Source organism: Petaurus breviceps, unplaced genomic scaffold (genome assembly GCF_028583685.1).
Source record: "Petaurus breviceps papuanus isolate PSGF00001 unplaced genomic scaffold, PetGlider_PUasm1.0 91041, whole genome shotgun sequence".
NCBI lineage: Eukaryota > Metazoa > Chordata > Mammalia > Diprotodontia > Petauridae > Petaurus > Petaurus breviceps.
Genome location: NW_027187400.1, coordinates 18,233,260 through 18,255,239, shown reverse-complemented (window position 1 = coordinate 18,255,239; position 21,980 = coordinate 18,233,260). Strand labels below are relative to the sequence as shown.

The 21,980-nt window shown below is 40.2% G+C and overlaps 1 protein-coding gene across 3 annotated transcripts in view; it reads left to right on the top strand.

Moving 5' to 3' along the window:
* The window catches only part of SPEN (spen family transcriptional repressor), a 113,791-nt gene that overhangs the window by 55,297 nt on the left and 36,514 nt on the right, over nt 1–21,980 (top strand). For all 3 annotated transcript variants that reach the window (XM_069078896.1, XM_069078895.1, XM_069078897.1), the window contains exons 2-3: nt 6,657–6,977; nt 10,295–10,774. In XM_069078896.1, coding sequence (XP_068934997.1) covers nt 6,778–6,977; nt 10,295–10,774 — 680 coding nt within the window. In that variant the 5' untranslated portion in view covers nt 6,657–6,777. The remainder of the gene's footprint in view (nt 1–6,656; nt 6,978–10,294; nt 10,775–21,980) is intronic.

The window sequence follows — 21,980 nt, the reverse complement described above, 5'->3', positions numbered from 1 at the left end:
CACACACACACACACACACACACACACACACACACACACACACACACCCTTGTTGCTGTTTTTTTCGGTGGCTTTTTAATCATGTTTTAGCACTGGAACGTAGTCATTGCAAAGAATGTGGTCCCCAACTTTACATTGAAATCTTACTGTTTTAGAGAAGTCATGTGTGTATTATGTTGCTTCATTAACGTGTGTCTTGTAAATAACATTGTAGTTCTCCCTTGGATCAGATGACGTGAAGCAATGTGGTTTCCTGGGAATCTAGCCAAGGAAGATGTAGTTGAAGCCAGGGATGGAACTGGTTTGATTATGGGACAGATTTTATCCATACCTGGGACATGAAATTGTGGGGAGGGGCAGGGGTAGGGAGCGTAATTAATGGACATAGGAGGACGGAACAGGAAAAGCACATTTTTCATACTGTTAATTGAGGCCATTCTTTGATAGGTTCCTAAAAGAACTTTTCCACATGGAATGAGCTAAGATTTTTTTTCTCCCATTAGGGTTGGAGGATAGTACAAACAGACCCAGTTGAACAACCAAATTGCAAGAGTAATTAGAATGTGCATAGATTGGTGCCACCTGTTTAAAATTGGATGTCGTTATTATGGGTGCAGCATTTATAACAAACCAGAATAACCAAATCATCTCTTTTCCCTACTTAAAATCGTATGTGCCCCAGAAGAAGTCCACCTTATACTGGAGAATAAATATTGCTGGTTTAATGTTGACCTTTAACCACCTGACATAGTATGAAAAGTTGGCATTTTTTCCTAGTCCAAAAAAAATCTTTTTATATCTCCTGCAAATCTTATAAAGAAAAATGTTTGTATAACAATATATTGAAAATCTACAAGTGACAAATTTTTAATTAAATGACTGCTTTTTGGACTTAGCTGTCTTTTTTGATTTTGTTGTCGTTTATTTTTTGTACATAAATTTCTATCACTTGTATTTTTCTCCAACAGAAAAGTTTGAATTTGAGCTTAAAAGGCACATTTGTAACTTTGTAATGAATGAGCTATTGCCTTGACATTGATAGCTTCAGGGAATCCATTGATGTAGATGATATCCCACCCATTCCTTCTTATCTTATGCCCTTCTTGTTCACAGCTTTCCATAAATCTTCCTATAAGGGCATTCCCAGTAAGGGGGAAAGGGGTAGAAGAGACCATTCTGGTACTAAAAGCTGAACTTGTGCCACATGATTATCAACTATGTAGAACTCATTATTCAGTACATGAAGATTTTTGTAGTAGAATTTAGGTCTCATCAATATATTCTGATTTAGAAGTATTTTTGAAAATCAGATTGAATTTTGATTTCTTTAGGAATATTTTTCTGTTACCGCCTGTTAAATGAAGATACTGGTAAAAGTTAAAAACTGTAGATCAGTTGTGAATGGAGTGTAAATTGGCAGGAAGTAGCGTTCATTATGTTAGAGGAAACTTTTCTTCCTGGTGTTAGTTTAAAGTCCTGGCAGAAATTTCTGGAGGGGAAAAGGGTGACTTGAAAACTATATGCATATATATACATAATGAGCATGGAGAAAGAGTTGTCAGGAATCTATTTTGTAAACACTTAGAACTGATGATGTTAAACTGGAGAGGAAGAAAAATCCAATGACTCTGGGGCTTTGCTGCTGAAGACCCCTGTGCCTGTGGGCAACTTCTCTTCTGCTTTTTGGTTTTCCTCAGGTGTGAAATAAGGAGACTGAACTAAAGGCATCTTCTGTCTAGTCACCTGACCTTCTATCTTGATTCAGCAAACAAAACAAATCAGAGATGAATGAAGTCACATCCTATTTTGGATCTTGGTTATTTGTTTTCATTGTTTTTTTGGGAGGCAGTTGGGGTTAATGACTTGCCTAAGGTCACACAGCTAGTAAGTGTTTTGGCTTAGGTTTGAATTCAGGTCCTCTTGCCTCTAGGCTGGAACTCTGTCTGCTGCACCTCCTAGTTTCCCCTCCTGGTTATTTGTTAAACTTGTCTTAGAGAATGGGGAACAGAAACTGTCTCTTAGTTCATCTTTGTTTCCCAGTGCTCTTCCTGAATAATGTTGGCATCTTTCTCAGTTTCTGCCATTTTTCAGGCTTCTGCTCTATCTCTCTCCTTCACTACTTGTATTCCCCTTTTTTCCCTCAATTTCTACACCTCTGATACTATTTTTCCTCTTACTATTGCGCACACACACACACACACACACACACACACACATACATATATTTGCTGGCTGATACAAGTTACTCTTTGACTCAGAAATCCATCAATTTTAACACCAGTATTAGAACAGTGATTGTATATCACTGTGGCAAAGCTTATTCAGTGAACAGTACCAGCTGTGTGCCAGGCACTGTGTAGGCACTGGGGATACAAATCCAAATAAAAAATGTGAAGGACAATATCCTCTTCAAGGAGAACTTACACTCTAATGATGACATTAGAAATATTATACAGGAAACATTTCTGGAAAAAGTGGGAGAGCATGGATAAAGAAGCATTATGAATGAATTGTGATCTCTACTGGGGAGGGAATAATCACGTTGATATTAAAATGACAGGTCCATTAGGTATTGATGGGATCTGCGGACATTGACCAATCAGCCTCCTTTTCATTTTCCAAAGGAGAAATTGAAGGAACCAAAATCCAAGTGTTTGTGTGAATTGACAATAGAAGTCTTGGTTCCCTTGATGATACCAGTAAGAGGCACTAATTTATTAAGCACTGTTTCCAGAAGGCCTCTAAATGAGTTTTGAAATATAAACATTTTACCTGTAAGAAACAAGTTAGTAAAACCTTAGCAATCTTATCAGGATTTTTTTTTTTTTACTAGGTCTCCTTGGACCTTGGGGGAATGGGACATGTTACCGTGTTTCCCCGATAATAAGACACTGTCTTATTAATTTTTTTTGGACAGAAAAACACCAGAGGGCTTATTTTCAGGGGAGGGCTTATTTTAATGAACATTGACAGCAATTTTAATAAACAGGTAAATGTGAACAAAAAAATGTACCTTTATTCAATAAGCAAATCACTGGGGAAGAACAGGATGATGTGCTCACTGTTGCAGCTCTGATTGGATGCAGCTTGGAGCGCGGCGTGCGTTTCAGGGGGGGGGAGGGGGATGATGCATACAGAGGGTACCGTAATGTAGCGTGTAGCGCAGGGGATCACCTTCACTACAGTAGCAATCTAAATAGGGCTTATTTTCGGGGGGAGGGCTTATTTTAGAGGAATCTTACACAGTAAGGGGAGGGCTTATTTTCGGGATAGGTCTTATTATTGGGGAAACACGGTAGTAAAATTTTGATGGGAGCATTGATGAGGTCTTAATGGTGGGCATTGCTTGGAAAGAGGACTTGGTAGAGAGATCAGGACGAGTTACAAAAAGATGGAGAAGGATTTACCAGAAGACAAATGTTTTACATTTGTGCTTGTGAAAGCTCATATTTCTGTTTTGTAAAATGGAACCAAATAGTTCTGATGTCAGTCTAGACAGAAAGCTTCTAGTATGTTTACTGGTGAGAAGTGGTCAAATTGATTTTGTTATATTATAATTTTGTTTATGACCCCTTCCATCTGGATTATCTTTGACTTCCCAGAGACCATACTGTCTTGGTTCTCTAATATCTCTGTTGACTTTTCTTAAGTTGGTTCTCCTGGCAATCTCACTTAGTCCCATAACTTCCCAAATCTGTATCTTCAGCCCTGGATCATTCTCTAAATCCTGTTCTTTGTTTCCCCTTGCATTTAAGATATTTCTTCTTTGGTATCCCCACTGCCACCTCAAATTCAGGGTATCCAGAACTGAGCTTTCCCAAGGACTTGAGCTTTGTCATTTGACAGTTTCTGTCAGTGGTGCTATTACTCACCTGGTCCTCCTTTTTGAAACTTTAATGTAATCTTTGATTCTTTTCAGTCAGATTCTTTACTTGGGCAACAATTCTTCCTATTCTCTATTCCCAACCTCCACTACCCTAATATAGGCTCTCATTACATCTTGTCGGTCTGACAGAAGTAACTTTGTTAAATATGAATAATGGCCTCCACCTTCCTTCCTCTTCACCCTCACCCCTCCAAAAAAAAGGAAGGCGGGGGGGGGGGAGCCTTTATAGCACTGCCAGAATAATCTTTGTGCAGAGTCATGGTCATGTCACTCAGGCATTCTTGCCTATTGGGATAAAGTTCAAACTTTGCTTTAACATTTGAGCAGCATTATTGCTGCTGCCCTACCTCTCACTGCTCTTAATGCCACTCCCCTGTGAGTACACTGTGGTTTGTGCTGCTCATATGGGAATCTTCTCTACCATCGCCTTGAGTTGTAGACTTCTGTTCTCTGTCCCAGTCCCCAGCCAGGGTTTGTATGTCTTTTGTAGGTGCCTCCCCAAACTCCAAGTAGATACTGTAAACACAGGTCCATGATAAATGTTAAACTGAATTAGATTGTTTTAATGCTCCGCAGGAGTGGGGGCATCAAATTTTTATTGATCATGTATTCATATCTGTTTCTGTGCTAGTTGTAATAACAGTAGTCTCATGTCCTCCAATTTATTGGATGCAACTATGGACTTGGTTAAGCCTGAATGAAGAGAAGGGGAACCAAATTACTCTCCTGCTCTCATGAAAGTCTCTAAGACTTCCCTTGGTGATAGTTTATCACCTCAATATTTGATCCATGAGTTGAGAGTGGACAGAATGATAGTACCACTGTGTATTTCTGTAGTACATTTATACTTTGGTGAAGCTTTTCTAATTTTATCCTCAAAAAAAAATTAGTTGAAATTGTGAAATTGTTCAGTGAGAAATGATAGTCAAACGGCTAGTTAGTAGTTATAAAGTTTGGACTAGGGCCCTGATTTTATAACCCAGAGTTTTCTTTTAGGCATAAAGTCACCATTAAAATTGTTTAAGCCACTTTTTCTAAGGGGGAGGAGAATAGATTACTTGCTACCAATTTTGGTATTTATATTCTTTTTGGGGGACATTTTATAGTCTTTCATGCTTTAATGTAAATTCCTATTTTTATTTTGAATTTGGATATAAAATTCTTGATCTGAAAAATTTTCACTTTTTCAAAAGTATATAAAAAGTGCTTCCTATCTTTAGGATAAAATTAACAATCCGTCTAAAGTCTTAAAATAATGAGATTGAAATTTGCATTAGATTATTTCTTTCTGTCAATAGATCTGGGTCATGACCGCTGCTGCGCTGTAGTCACTTAACATTAGCACATATATTTGTTGGGATATGTCATGTTTCTTAAACACCTTCATGAACGTCTCTCTGTGTGTTTATTCCATAATGGGCAAGCCTCATTTAAGTCCCATCAGCATTTAAGGTATATTTTTGGGTCACACTTATGAATAAAGTTTGTAAATATACAACTCCCCTGTCATCCAAAAGGTGTCTTTCTATGTTTGTATAGAGAGACAAATTTATGTAGCCATATCCTTTTATGTATTCAAACTAAACAAAATAAACCTGCAGAACAAAACTTGTATAAAGTCTAACTACCAATTTCTTCATGCAAATAGAGCGAGGAAACTCTTCTTCCACTTAGCTGGCAAAACCTGCTTTGGGGAATGGATAGTATGAGGGAAATCCTACTGTCTTTTTGAAGTTTCTGCAAGGGCAGCATAGAATTGCTGTGATTTGGGAGTTCATTTTACACGGACTATATCTTAAGTCAGTCTTGCTAGCATTTATTAAGTACCTATGATGGGCCTGGCAGTGGGCTTAAACACTGGCAATACCAAGAACGGTCAAAGACACTCCCTGTCCCCAAGGAGTTCATGGAGACACCATGCAAACAGCCATGGAAAGATAAGGTATAGACATGGTCTTTTGGAGATAATCCACAGAGGGAACATGCTAACATTAAGAGGGACTGGGAAAAGCTTCATGCAGAAGGTGGGATTTTAGATGGGACTTGAGGGAAGCAAGGACAAGGATACCAGAATAATTTCTCATGTTCAGGTTTGTGATCTGTAATAATGAAATACTCAAATTTGAGTTTTTGGGCCTGAATGAATAGATGAGTTCATTATCCTTAGAAAAAAGTATAAAGGATTTTTAAAAAATACCCAAACTGGCTTAAAAGAAAAAAAAAATGTACAAAAGAAGTTCCCTAAGGAGGAACACTACTTAAATTTATTTTGTATTAGCCATAGAGGAAACTTGATGTTTGAAAAGATCTCAGTTTTTCAATGAAGTCATTGTTTGGCACATAATAATGAATTAAACTGAGATGAAATTTGTAAAACAACTATGTATGGTCACAGCGTTTATTTTAAGGAAGGTGGTGTGAAACCTTATTTTTAATCCCTTTGCTTCAGTTGTTAGGTTAATCATCTTTCCACTAGACTTTCATAATTGTTAACTTTTAGAGGTTTATCCTAGCCAAAGGTCTTTGGAATTCAAGTCCATTTTTGTTATTACAGAAATCAAAATATTTTTAAAAAGTTTTGTTGATTATATTATCTGTAAAGGAAGCATGAATCTTTAACTGGAACGATTTCCTGACCTGACAGGCTTCCTTCTCCATTTAATATATTATTTAGAAGTTTTTAAAAGTTTGTGTTGGAAAATGCCTGTTCTTTCATTTGTATGAATTTATGGATTATCATTAATATATTGACTTTGTCTTTTTTCCCCAGATATGGACGTGTTGAAAGTGTCAAAATTCTCCCTAAAAGGGGATCTGAAGGTGGAGTGGCTGCCTTTGTGGATTTTGTGGACATCAAAAGTGCTCAGAAGGCTCACAACTCAGTCAACAAAATGGGTGATAGAGACCTACGGACGGATTATAATGAACCAGGCACCATTCCGAGTGCTGCTCGGGGATTGGATGATACAGTTTCCATAGCATCTCGTAGTAGAGAGGTTTCTGGGTTCAGAGGAGGTGGTGGAGGGCCTACTTATGGCCCCCCGCCATCACTTCATGCACGGGAAGGACGCTATGAGCGGAGACTTGATGGGTAAGTTCCAAGGTTACACTAGGCAGGTATTTTGTATTTGATATGGTGAGAAACACAAACTCTTATGTAGGGGCCCCAGATGGATTTAAAGTTTGGGCATTCTCTATGTTGGGTTTGGAAACGGAAGTGATTACTCTCTCAGTGGCTGGTGTCTTGTGGAGTCCTGGAGGATGTTTCCAGCAGCTGGTTGGATATCAACTCTTGAGCTATGTTGGTGGAAGATTTCCTATGGCAGCACGATTCCTGGAGTTTACCTTTCTTCTAGAGCCGGTGATTTCCTTTTCTTGGATAATGTTAAGGCCTTCCTGGGATGTATATCTACAACGTGATGGAGCTTATTTGGGTTACTACTTGTGTTCCAGTTCCTGTGGAGTATCTTTGGGATATTACAGCCTGCAGCTTCTTGGAGGATTTGATGTCTGGTTCTCATTTCTCACAACCTACAGTTTACGTGTTCACTGGATTGTCAGCCCCCCAGAAATTTAAGCAAGTTGCAATGATGCAACAGCTTGGATTCTACAAACAACGATTTAGACCTGGAAATGTGTAATTGGATGGAGAAGAGAGAAGGCAGTGTTTGATTTTGGATCTACACAGTTTCCAAATGATTGGAATTATATTTTTTGCTGGTATGAGAAAAAAATGAGATGATGGATGTTCCTAAATCTTGGAATTATAGCAATTTATCCTTTAAATGCTGGAGTAAGATCTGTGGCTTCGCTTTTATGGAATGGCGTGCAGACAAGACTTCACTAGCCCAGGGGGAGTGGATCACTATCTAGTTTCTTAAGCGGGTTGCTGCACAGTTAAAGGTATTTTAGCTTTAAGGACTTGGTGATAATCAATTTGTGGATTTGTTTGTCAGAGGTGGACTTCTGGCCTGCAACGATGCATTTCTCATCCATTTGGGTATTTCTTCCAGCTGCTTGTTTAAGACAGGGGTGGAAATTTTTTGATATTTGGATGGAATTATAAATTTGCTATCCCAAGAAAGAAGCCTGGGCTTTGAGAATTACAGTCTGTCTGGGACTACTTGCTTCCAGTGGATTTTTTTTTGGTCTTGTTACTAAGATTTTTTTTCTTGGTTCATCTAAATGTGATTTGACACCCTTGCCCCTTAAGAAGGTGGATTACCCCATAAGAGGGGCCAAAATTGGGGAAGTTATATTCACAATTCTCTCCCTAGATTTAATTGGGATTATAGGTCGTGTTTCCACAGTTGAAAAAGGTTGGTATGTCCTGCCCTATGTATTAGCCCCTCTCCTAACCCAAGTCAAACTCTCTTTCCACTAACTCCAATAGTACTTAGTACTAATAGATAAATCAAAAAAGCACTGTAGCCATTAGATTTTCAGCTCGGCTAGCTCTTATGCCTGTCTTCTGTGTCCTTTTTAATGTATGAGGACTTTCATGTCAGCTCTAACCCTTTTAGAAGTATTGCTTCTGTTACACCATTAAATTAGCTCTTAGCAAGTCACATTTAATAGGGTGCTAAATGCACTTTTTTGTAAATGGTTGATATTGAGCCTTCAAAAACATTCATGTTCAGACTTTGAAATATCTTAAATGCCAAAGTTGTAAGTAGTTAATAAAAGGAGGGCACAATGAATTTTAAGTTGGAAGGACTTTATGGAATTTTTATATTTCATTTGGCAATGCTTGGTTGTTTTGGGGAAGCAGGGAAAAAAGAAAGACTTAAGGATGGGGCTGCTTCTCAGTGAAGCAGAGGGTAAGAACAGAGGTTAGAGAAAGCTAAAGGGAGCTGGCATGGAGGAGACCACCCTCATCTTGGGTGCCTTCATACTGAGAATAGAAACTTACCCTGCCAAACGCTCATTGGGGAAAGCCTGATTCCATCGTCTGATTTCATGTTCCCTTTAAATAGAAGTGCACCTTGAGTTTGGCAGTCTAAGAGGAGAGAAACTTGGTAGTTAAGTTGTGAAGGAAAGGCCTCTGGGAGCTGGACATCTGTGGCACTATAAGCAAGAGGGTAGGGGTGTAGTGGGAAGTCAAGGGTCGGAGTTCCAAGGCTCCCATACCCTTTGAAGTAGGTTGGCATCCTTGGTGTGCTGCCTTCTCCACCTCCCAGTTGTGAGCATCAAATGAAATAATTCGTAAAGGGCAAAGGTCTATCCCTAATGAATTACTGTCATCATAGTAATTGAGAATTAATGCATTCCAAGAGATCTGTAGAGAGACAAGGAAGAAATGATGTTTATAAAACTGGAATGTTAAAATTTTAACATTAATGCTATATACACAGGAATATTTCAAATTGTGCATACTTTTTACTTGTCCCTCAACAAATTATCATTAAATGCCATGTTTTTAGTTTAGAAAGACATTCTTATAGATATGCCATTGCTTAAATTAGAATATGGAGCTATTCAAAGACTTCTAGTAGTCTCACCTATTGACAAGAGCAAAGATTGAGGACATCTTTCTCGACTATCAACTGCACACAAAACGAATTAAATGAACTTCACATTGGAAATTTTGTTTTTAAATTAACTCGTCAGCATTAGAGAGACTGAAGAAGCCTTCGGCCATAGCTAATTCAACATTAATTTTGCACAGAACAGCATGTTTTATTCATCTAATATTTTAGAATCTTCAGATTTTTATGAGACTGTTCATGAGTTAATATTCCTTGGCCTTAGCAGTTGGCAAATTCTAGTGATGATGGTAACTGGAGAATTTTCCTAGAAGGATCCAGTGACCCCAAGAAGTCAAGATGTAGTGGCTCTCTTAAAAGTGTTTGTTATGAGATAACTTGTCATTTTTTGGACTTCTTTGTGGGACATTTAACTCTTTGGAAGTGGCTTCTTTTTGCTGGACCATGCTTTGCACCGTGGCTTTCATGGCTGTGGTAAAAATGTATCTGGACAATTTGGCATAAAGAAATACTTGGCAAAAGTTTAGAAACAATTTAAACAAAACAGATGACTGTGATGTTTCTTAGCGACAATATAGTGGCAAAGTCTTGCTTAATGCTGCTAAGCTTGAAATCAAAAAGAAGAGCTGTAGCAGCTCCTTCTGTGTGAAACCAAGAATTGTGATGAGTGACAAAGTCATGGTCATGAAAGCCCAATATCTGATTAAAACAAAAGGATTGCTGAGCTACACTCTATCTGAAAATATTTGGTGTTAAGTACAATGTTCAGCTTGTCAGTGTTTGCTTACGAAGTTAATGCTATTTAAAGAAACCAATTGCCGAGAGGAAGTCAGTGCTGAAGTGAATGTGTTTGCATGACTTGCTTGTAGTTCTGCTTGCCCCTCTCTGATTGATTACATATTTTTCCCCCTCCCAAATGCAGGGCTTCAGATAACAGGGAGCGTGCTTATGAACATAGTGCCTATGGACACCATGAACGGGGGACGGGAGGATTTGATCGGACAAGACATTACGATCAGGATTACTATAGAGACCCTCGAGAGCGGACTTTACAGCATGGGCTCTATTATACTTCTTCTCGGAGTCGAAGTCCAAACCGCTTTGATGCACATGAGCCCCGTTACGAACCTAGGGCCCGGGAGCAGTTTACACTGCCCAGTGTGGTACACAGGGATATCTACAGGGATGAGATTACACGGGAGGTACGAGGCAGAAGGCCAGAACGGAGTTACCAGCACAGCAGGAGTCGCTCACCACACTCATCCCAGTCTAGGAATCAGTCTCCCCAGAGGCTGGCTAGCCAAGCGTCTAGACCCGCCAGGTCCCCTAGCGGCAGCGGCTCTAAGAGTAGATCTTCAAGTAGTGATTCACTCAGCAGCAGCAGTAGTACCAGCAGTGACAGGTAGGTTAACCACCAGCCTTCGCGTGGCAGGGGAGCTGTGCAGTCAAACTCACAGCCATTCTCAATGGTCAATGGTTGTCAAGGTATTGGGCTTTCCAGAGCACAGTCCTTGGGTTTTACTTCTGGATTATCCATGCATTTATTTCTTCATTAGTCAATGAAGAAAAACCTCAATTGCTAGCGTGTGACTGCTGCTCTCACCATTTCTTTCTATTACCTGACACAAAATGAGTATTTGGAAAGATTGTTTTGATTCTTTTAGTGCTATGAGAGGCACTGTGGGGTAGTGGACAGTCCCCTGGGCCTGTTTCCCAGGCCCAACTCTGCTGCTCATTAGCTATGGGACCTTGGCAAGTCAGGTGATCTCTTTATGCCTTAGTATCCTCATCTCTAAAATGGGGATACTTCTCTAGCCTCCCTCACAGGGCTGATGTAAGGAAAGCCCTCTGTCTGTGTGAGCTTTGTAGTAGCGAGGCCCTGGGCTAATTGAGTGCTGGGTTTGGCATCCCAGGACTAACCTCAGATCCTGGCTGTCATGTTCCTTCCTCTGTACTATGAGTGGGTTAGGTCCAATGAGGCCTTCTTCAGCTCTAGAGCTAGGAGCTGATGTTTAATGTCCTAGGCTAATGAAGCATCAAACTCTGGATTTGAACTTGGGCTTCGGAAGGCTATGTCCTTGGAATATCAGACTCTGAGAGGAGGTTCTATCCAGCTGGAAAGGCCAAGGATGACCCTGTGTATTTCAGACAGGTGTCTCACCAAAAGGGTGGTGGTCACTATAGGATGACAATTTTTGGCCACAGCATCTCCTGAAACTCTTCCAGGTGTGGACATTGGCAATCACTTACCTTCATGAAATTACAGCTCTTTGGAAAGAGTGAGGCATGGTCATTGTTAGTGTGTAGCCAGAGAGAATGTTAACATTGATATTTTGGGAAAGGCAACTGCTCTGACCACCAGTCTAGTGGAGACTTCTGCCCAACACCAGGTGGCTCATCGGGTGAGATTCTGGGACCACCTTATCTGCTGTGAACATTTCACCAGCAGGTGTTTGTAAAAGTTGGAATAGCAACATAGTTGATGTGGACACCTACATAGGGTACATTTATTTCTCTTCACTGAAAGGGTTATCACAGGAAGATCTGCTAAAGTACACATGCATTGAAGGTTGGCAGGCCAAGTGTTATTTAGCAGCCCAAGCATAGATGTTCTTTTGAAATGGGAGTTGTAGCTGTCTCTCTAGTTAAGCTGAGGAAACAGCATATTTCTAGAATTGAAGATATAAATTTTTATAACGATTATATTTAAGAGGTGAAAATGTCAAATTGCAAGTTTAGATTCAGGGGAAAATAAACTGGGAATTTTCTTGGGTCTCAATTTTCTCCACTGTGGAATGAACTAAATGACTTAAGTTCCTTTCAGAAAACCCTATATTTAAAGCTATACTTGTGAGATCTAATGACACCTATTTCCCACCACTGGTCTTCTTAGTATTGCATTAGGAATAGATTTCTAGCTGAGTGGAGTCATTCATTGACTCTTCTTTCAGCTGTATTAACCTCTATTTCAGTGGGATGCCCAAGCTTCCCAAGAGCAGGGCCTGAGGGGGGTGGGACAGGATGGTTCCTTCAGTCTTTTGTCTCCCATGTTGCTCAATGGTGAGACAACGCATTCATGGTAGCATTTTTTTTAGGCTTTAAGATTTACAAGGCTTATTTCGTATCTTGTCTCACTCAGATCTCCCAGCAGCTGAAGAGACCAGTTCTGAGGCTGTGAACACACTCTAGCAGACTCCCAAGTCTCTGAGTTGGGATTTGATCAGTCCACAAACATTTATGAAGCACCTCTGTTCTGGTTCAGGGCTTTCTGAATCAAGGCCAGCACTCTCCAGACCATGGGCTCATCCTGCCCTTCTGAGTAAAGGAGATTCGTTAGTTGAAGCAAAGTATGAATAAAAGTTTAAGGATAATAAAAGCTGAAGAAAAGTTTAGGGAAAACCAGTTGAAGTGACCAGATATTTGTTGTTCAGTTGTGTCCAAATCTTTGTGACCCCTTTTGGATTTTCTTGGCAAAGATTCCGGAGTGGTTTGCCATTTCCTTCAGCTATTTTAAAGATGAGGAAACTGAGACAATTAGGGTTAAGTGACTTGCCCAGGGTCATACAGCTAGTGTTGTCTGAGTTAGATTTTGAACATGGGCAGAATCATCTTCTGACTCCAGGCCCTGTACTCTATGCACTATGGCGCCACCTAGTTGTTCGACCTAAGATCGGTAATGCATTAAATGTCATAGGAATGAAAAACAGCTAATGTTCAAACCAGCAAAATTGTCATTATTTTCACTGTCATTTTTAACTCCACTTGTAAATAGTTCCTCCGAATTTGGCCTCAAATACAATATAGTTGATTCCTTTGAATCAACTTAAATAGTTGATTCCTTTGAAATAAGCAAATTTTGTTTTAATTTTTTTTCTTAAAATTTTCCAATTAGGAGATTGTCCATCTTCAGAAATTCCTGAAGGGTATTTGAAGTAACTGTTCGATATTCATTTAGCATTCCCTGTCCCTCCTCCCCAATACCATTTATTTCTCTACCTGAGAACAGATTTCTTTCCCTCTTGTATGACTGACTAGAGAATGCATTTTCCTCTCTTTTTGCTAATTAAGCATTTAGTTTTAGTAAATAGATTCATAGCCATGCATTTCAAATGAGTAAACATTGGCTTACTAGCAGCCTAGTCATGCACTCTTTCTAAGTGGCAAGACCTCATGTTTCTGTCAGACTCTTCTTCATAGTAGTTGACTGGTGTGATACAGAATGTCATTGTACCATCAACTTCCCAGGATACTCTCCTGTTGTTTTGTATTCTTTTCCATTTCTTAAATGAGGCACTTAACTTTCATAAAGGGTTTTTGACATCAATTCTGTCAAAGGTATTTGTCTTTAAGCCCCTTTATTGAAATGAAAGCTGAATCTTCTGTCTCCTTTAATTTCTTATTGCTAGATAATGGCAAATGGAAAATTTTTTTCTGCTACTAATTTTCTATGCTTTGATAGTTTATAGAAATTATGAATTGATAGCCCATTCCTAAAAGGCCTTCTAGCATCCTCAGTAACACAATAACTGACATTTATATAGTATTTTACTTGATCCATGCAAGAATTTAATGAAATACATGGGACAACTATTACTATTCTCTAGGTGAGGAAACTGAGGCATTAGGGATAGAGTGACTTGCCAAAGATTGCACAGCTAGTCAGTAATAGTGTCTGGGCTTGAACCTAGGTCTTCTGATTCTAAATTCAGTTGCCCCTTAAGAGGTGATTGGACTAGCATGAATGAAGGATCAACTTTTGATTATCCGCCTGATCAGAAGGGAACTGAAATTTGGATAATTTCTGATTCCATTTGTTTGCCTTTGAAAGATAAGGCATTTTATTCATAGCAGTCCTTTCCTAATTTTGCTTTAATTGGGTTGATATTAAATTTTGTTTGAATCTCTGGGGGTGTGCAGCTTATGTATTGGGGTGAAGTGTGCTGGAATACAGGATGAGGATAAAAAATGGACTGTGGGTAAAATTGATAGAAAAAGATAAATTTACCTGTGAATAATTTGAGAGTTGATGTTAATTAAATTGTGAATGCATGTTAATTTGACTATTGAATTGGCCAAATTAATCTCTCAGTATGGCTAGCACTTTCTAACTTTAACAGGTTTTTTCTGTTGTGCCCTTCTCCCTCTCTGTGCCCTCCCCTGTTCTCCCATCATGTATGTGCAGATTTCTCTCTTCTGAAGGATACCATATTGAGTAACTACAGAAGTTTATTACTTCTAGACCAAAAAAGCAAACATTCAGATGAGCTCCTTAAAAGGGCTCCATGGTAGCAATAAGCAAAGATATCTTTATGAAAATAACTGGTGGATTTCTTTCTTTGTCTAGTTTTTCTCTATGGCTTTTAGCAAGCCACATAACATAGAAACAATGAGCTTGATTTAAGATTTCTTCTTTGCATGGGCTCTTGGATAAAGGTGACTGCAAAACTGTATAGTGTAGAATTTTGAACACAGTTCTTTTTCTTATTTTTTTCCCCTTTTGAGTTGCCTTTCTTAGGTAGTTTTGGGATGGAGGTTGTGTGGTTTTTGTTTTTGAATGAAAGTTGAAAATTACCCTTAATTAAAAAAAAATTCTTTTAGTTTTCATTTCTCTTGAGTACTTATAGAATAATTAAATATTGGAAAAAGAGGGAGAAAGTAAAAGGCCATCAGACAGGAAAAATGAATGAATGTGAGATTCCTGTGTAATTTTTTGAGTGGTACTTTAAGAACAACCTACAAAGTGTTGATAAATGAGCTCATGAGTTTTCCCTCTAGAAAAGAATCCATAGAATGGTTTTATTTTCCCTTTACTTACATTGTATTATAGAAATTCATTTAAAAATTTTTAAATTGAAAGAGAATCACTTTGTATGTATCTTGTAATAGGCCTGTATCAGATATATTTAATACAATGATTCCCCCCCACCACCTCACCCCAAGTCTACCACTTTCTGCTGTTCCTAGTTTAATTAATTTTGTTTGTCTCAAAGCTTTGAATTTTCAGTGTAGTCACTTCTGTCTTTTGTTTGGTTAAGAATTCACCTCCTTAACCATAGCTGTGAAAGGCACTCAAAGTAAGTGACTAAAATGTCACATCCTTTAAGTCAATGATTTCCACCACCAGCATATACCTCAAGGTTACAGATAAAAAGAAAACCAGCCCATGACACCAGCATATTTTTATTGACACCTTTTGTAGTAGTAAAGAACTGGAAACAAAGTAGATCCCTGAAGACTGGGGAATGGGAAAGCAAGTTGTGGCACTGGAATGTAATGTTAATATTACTATACTTTAAGAATTGATCCTTATAATAAATAAAGAAAAACATGGAATGATTTTTATGAACTTATGCAAAGTAAGCGGAGCTAAGAAAATAATGTGCAGATTGAGTACAATAATGGAAATGGACGGAAGAGCAACAAAACAATTGAATCCAATGAATGCTGTGAAATGAAAGTGACCAAGCTTGTCCCGAAAGTCACCAGAGAAGACAGTCTCCTCTCTGGGGGCAAAAGTGGAAAAAAAGGGACTCTATTTAGAGACTTTAGGAATAGTTTCTAGTTTTCAAATTGTTCTGTTGCTGATGAAGCACCTACTATGTGCACAGAACTAGAAGAGATGACCAGAGGAAGAGGTGTGGACAAACTGCCAGGAGAGTTTTGGGGGTAGAATTGATTGCCGAGGGAAAAGTGGGAGGAAGTTCATCAAGTGAAAATTCCTTCTCCCTGGCTGTGCTTATTCAGTGAAGAGTGGTTTTTTTTTTTTAATGTAATTTCATTTTCACAAAAATCACAGAAAATAATCTTCTAATGCACTTTTAGTTTGGAGAGGGGAAAAAACCATTGTGAATAGGGGTTTTATTTGTGTTTTGGTGGCATTTGAGTTCCTTTAACATCTTTGAATAGAATTTGTCCAGGGTTTGGCCGAGATGTGGGGGAAGGGGTCATCACTGACAGCAACCCACAGCTGTGATAGATAGTAAACATCACCTGGAAACCCCAGTAGGGGACGTGGGGGCACAATTGAAGGGTCATGGAGAGCAGGGCAGATTTTTCATCAAATTATTACCTGTTTGTAGTTCTTCCGGTCAGTATGACTGGTACAAGTTGGTGGCATGTTAGCTGGTTTAGAAGCATACTTCTTTGAAGTAATTGATCATTTACCTAGTGAGCTCAGGAATAGCAGTTTGGGGTGCTGGTGTTCAGCCAATAACGAATGGACAGAATTTCTTAAGTTTGAGTAACTTTTAAGTTTTGACTTATTGCTTTTTTCAGGTAAGAGATCTTATTTCAGGGACACATATCTTAAAACTGTGTTTTTTTTCTTCTGCAGTCCAAAAATACAGAGAAAACAACATTTTAATCACAAAACTTGATGCACCCAGATAGGTCTGTTTTGGAAATTGGTGATCAGAAGGCATGCTGTTCCCCTGGTCGTTGTTGCCCTTGCAGCTGCAGTGGGGCTGGAGTGAAAGTAGAAATTAATGTATTTAGCTTCCTTGCAGACTGCTAGCCCCCTCCTTTCTAGTTGCTGTTGAAATTGCCCTCTAGAGATGAATCACTCGGTTTTAAATAGAATTCTTTTTTTTTTTTGTTCCTTTGAGTTTAAGTGAAGTCTGTGCTAGGGACAAGGGAGGACAAATGTGCATTTATGTTCAAATAAAATGTAAAATCGGTGGTTAGAAGCTCCTAAGGCATGGGGTTTGTGCAAGGCCTGAGCGCACGTGCGCCCTCAGATGCTAAGCGTGGCCCCGAAAGGTATGAAGGAAACAGGCAGTTTGTGAGCAGCGCCTCGCAGGCTCCTGTTGGTGGCAGGGAGCGCTGCTGTGCGCGCGCCTGCGCGCTGCCTCCCCCGGAGCCGCTCGCCCCGTTCTGGGGGCGGGGTGCGCTAATTAACCATCCTCCCCGCGGCCCTCAGAGCAGGTGCCTCGAGTCGCACTTTGTGCTCCAGCTCGCGCAGCTCCTGAGTCCGCTTCTTTTCTCCTTGGAAAGTACATGTGCCCTTTCCTTGAAGATGCGGCCGCGGGCGATGGACAAGTTGGGGCGGGAGCGGAGAGGAGGCCGAGGCTAGCCCCGGCCTTCGCGCCCAGGGGCCTTGGCCCGGCCCCTTCCCCCCCCCCCCGCCTTGGGGACACTCGGGGAGGGATGGGCAGGGTTAGAGGCCTGGGCGGGCACAGGCTTTGCGCGCAAAAGCTGCTGCTGCTTGTTTGTGTCTCCACAACCAGTCCGAACTGGAATGCGCCGGTCTAAATCGGCTGCTTGCCACCCCTCCCCATCCCTCCCCCCTCGGGGGCGGGGCTGCTCCCTCCTCGGTTTTCCTCCTGCCACGTGACTGCTGGGGGGAGGGGGAGGAGCCAGGCTCACACCCCAGGCCTGGGTGTAAAAGTGACTGCCGATTAACCCGGATGTGAAGCCGGGGACCGGGAGAGGGAAGAGGGTCGGGCCTGGGCGTCCGCCCCCAACCTCGCCCCGGCATCTCTTCCCTACTCCCGGGGGTTTGCGCAGCCGTTTCTCCGAGCGGTTTGGGGGGAGAGAAGGCGCCAGTTTGCCGAAGTTGAGTGGGCCGTGGGTGTAGCTCTGCCTGGTGCTGGGCAGCGGATTACACTTCCAGGTGGAGGGCCCTCGGCCAGGAGAAGGAGCTCTTGAATCAGAACCTTTTGCCACATTGTATTTTCTTGAAGAGTGTTTTGTGTGAGGCGCCTTTTTGGCCCAGTTGAAATTGCACAACGACTTTTGGTGCCATTTCTGACGTTGGCCTCAGCTTGTTTCTTGGCGACTCAAGTCACCGCCGTGCAAGAAAAGCCGTAAGAAAACAGTAGTGAAAGTTGTCCTGCCAGCTCCCCAAATGGGAGAAAATGGAAACCGTTTCTTCTCCATTTTATATTTGTTAGCTCTCTCTGTGTCCTTGTCTCTTTGCCTTTCCCCCACTAAATAGTTCGTTTCTTTGTGGGCCTGGGCCTTCAGGCCCTATCAGGTCTTGTAAAGACAGACTTTTCCTGACTCGTTTTAAAATGGCTTAGTGTAATTTAATTTTTTGTGCACTCTGCTATTCCACCCAACGATCCTTCACCAAGACAATTGAGAGGCTTGGCTTTGTTGCTTTTGTTAATACGAATGTTTCTGGAACATTCCATAAGTGCTTCCTATTCAGAGCTCACAAAGTTTGTATTAAAGAGATTTTCTTCTATAGTCTTAGATTTCTGTGCCTGGAAAAGACTGAGGGGAGGGAAGGGGGAACTGGTCATTTTCTACTTGAAATGCTTTCTGGTCATTGATTTTCAACAAAAATCACAGTGCCAGGACTAGTTGAATAGACTGCTTATTTTTACAGTAAGACCTTTCTTAGGCTAATAAGCAAAAACAATGCAGATGCTTTTTTCATGGTGGGAAAAATAGCAAGAGAATAGACTTTGGTAGCAAAAAATGATAGATAAGAGTCTGAAAGAGATCTTAATCACAGCAGAGGCCCAAGAGGTTTTAGGTGAGGTCCAATGTACATTTCTTGATAAAACTTCAGATTGTTGATTCTTTCCTTCATCTTCCCATATTTGTAAGAGATTCTAGAGAGAAGAGGATGGTAGAAATACTGTGACATTCTTAGGAGGTAGTAGGAGACAGTACTATATTTAACCTTGTCAAATAAGAGGAAATTTTTGTCTGTTGTAAATTTAGGTTCTAACCTAGTAAAGCATTGCACCATTTTTGCTCAAGGTTGTAAACTTCAAAGAAAGTTTTACCTTGTCCTATGTTTATAACTATAACATTTGACTTGACTTAATGTTAAGGAATGGTTTTGTTTTTTTCTTTTGGAACCATCATCCAATCTTTGATTACATAGGAGCCAGTTGTCTAGCTTCAGGACCTTGTATTGAAAGCAGGGCCACCACTAATATGGGGAACAGTAGTGTCCTGTTGATACTGATGCTAATTGCCAGTTCCTATTCAGTTCCTTGTTTGTAAAGTAGCCACCATTTGAAGAAGTTCTCAACTTTCACAAAATGATTCTTCCCATAAATAGAGTTTCTCTATTAAAATCTTGTACACATTTTGGGCCTTGGTTTTGAGAAGCTGTGAATTTTGGCATGATTTTTACTTGCACATTTTATTGAAGACCATTTATGTTTTATTGGAGATGGTCTCTAGATCCCAGTCTCTAGCAAAACAGAATATTACAGTGATCTATGTGATCCTTTCTACTCTTTTAATTTAAGACAGAAATGATCATTTGTCCAATTATCTGTTACATTTGGTCTTTTTGAATTATCACAGCTGGAAAAAACTTCTTGTGAAATCTTAGGCTCAAAAAATAACCTAAACTTGGCTGACACTGTATTTGGTGAATTTGGCATTGGACAGTCCAGGACATATTTAAGGTGTTTCGGTATTTATATACTTGAGGGAATTTTTCTTTTGTTGAAAATCTTTGAAATTCAGACCCCCCCAAATAAATAACTTAGATTCTCAAAGTGGAGTATTTCTAAAAGTAATCTTAAGTAGGATTTAAAAAAAATTAAAGCTCCTCTTTCATTTTTGAGAGTGATTTTTTTTTTACCAGTATTTAGGCATTTCAAATGATTTAAATGTCCCTTTAGAAAAATCAGTGGAAGTTTTCATATTTTTATTGTATAACATCATAGATCCAGAGCTGGAAGGGACCTTAGAGCCTGTTTAATCCAACCTTCTCATTTTAAAGATGAAGACACAGGTCCAGAGATGTAAAAGATGAATTAATTATCCAAGGTCACACAGGTAAGAGCTAGAACTGAGATTTGGGCTCCAGTCCTGTGACTCTTAAGTTTGGCTTTTAAAACCATCTGTCTTGTATCACTCTGCCTCCCCATAGTTTTCAGTACACAGTTACTAATGATTGTAGTGATGACCAAAGATTTACACACATAATTTTTAAGGAAAGATCCCAATCATGCTTCATACCTCATGTGGACTCTCTGGATGACTCCTCCTTGCTGCATTGCCACTCTTAGAAACTTCCACCTGTGGACCCTTCTCTTTTTTCCCTTGGGACCACCGTTTTAGGAATGATCTCAGCCCATACTTTACCTCCTTCATGCCTGGATGCTCTCAGGAGGACTCCGATTCGTTCTTCTTGTAATGCCAGCCTGCTTTGAGAAATGTCTGCACTGGTGTTCTTGCCAGTCACTGATGCCTCCTCTCTCCCTGGATCACTGTTTAAGGAAGGATCTCAGCCATGTTTCACCTAAATCATGCCTGGACTCTTTCAGGACTCCTTCTCTGCTGCTGCATGGCCATCCTGACAAACATCTACTTGTGGGGCCCTCCTCTCCTTGTTGGTGCTTCCCTCAGGACCACCCGTTCAGACATGCTTCAGTTTACTGATGGCTGGACTCTATGGACTCCCTCTCCTCCTCCTCCTTCTCCTTGAATGTAGCATTCCTTCTGTGAGGGAATTCCTCTGCTCCTCTTGTAGTTTCTTTTGATGAACTGTCTTCCTCCATTAGAATAGAAGCTTCTTGAGACTAGGTATTATTTTGTTTATTTAGATAGATCCGCTGTAACTTGACATACCTTCCCAAAAGACACAGTACTATGCAAAATTGTTGAGCATAAACCACAGAATTTGCAGGAAAATAGGGTTAGAGGCACACACTGAAAAACTTAGTCACTGACAGATAAGAACTTGTTTTTTAAAAAACCTGTAGATGCATAAATATTACAATAAATAGTGGCCTCAGCTGCTTAATATATGCCCTTCTCTCCCCTATCCTCCCTCATTCCAGAGCATGTTGGTTAGGGTGGCCCTCTAAAGTAGGAAGGATGCTGGGGGTGTTGTGGATTAGCCCTTTGCCCTCCCAACTTTTCTTGCACCAGAAGCTAGGATGAAGACCTGTAGTTTACTTGAGGAAGGGTCCCAGCTTGGGAGTCATTGGAAAGTGGTATACCGTTTTCTTGGAAGAAGTCAAACGAGCAGACTTGAAATTTGTATCATGCTCAAAAGCGTTCCCCTAAGGTTTCAGTTCTGTTGAGATGGGCATTCTAGCAGAATTGAATGATTTGTATTTGTAATGCTTAGCTCCACACAGTCCAGAGTTAGTGTTTAATAAAAAGCTTTCCTGATAAAGACAGTTCAATGGGATTGTCACCATGTTTGCTCTTTTTTAAACTTTTTAACATTGAAGTGATGCTGTGCTTTGGCAGGTTTAGCCATTTATAATGTGATGTGTTCTTCAGAAGAGATTGTAATCGATGGTGAAAATTTATATGGAATATATTCAATTTGGTGTTTCTTGTTCAACTTTAAGGTGGTTGTGAGATTTGGAAATCACACATTGTTGCAGATAAAATCTAACTTTAGTAGTAAACAAACAGCTCTATGAGTTGCTATACTCTTGTCTCCCCATTCTTCCTCCCCCCCCCCCCCAAAAAAAAAAAAAATAAGCAGGTCCCAATCCCCTGATGACCAGTCCTTGCTTGGTGGTAAGCTTTTCTGATTATTGATACTTTTTCACTGGGCTGGTACTCTGATTGTCTTTCCAGCTTGGTGTTAAGACCTGCCAGAGCTGGCCCTCTACTGGCCTAGTCCATGAGAACCAAGGTCAGTGTTATACCACAGCCTTCATATGATTCATGCA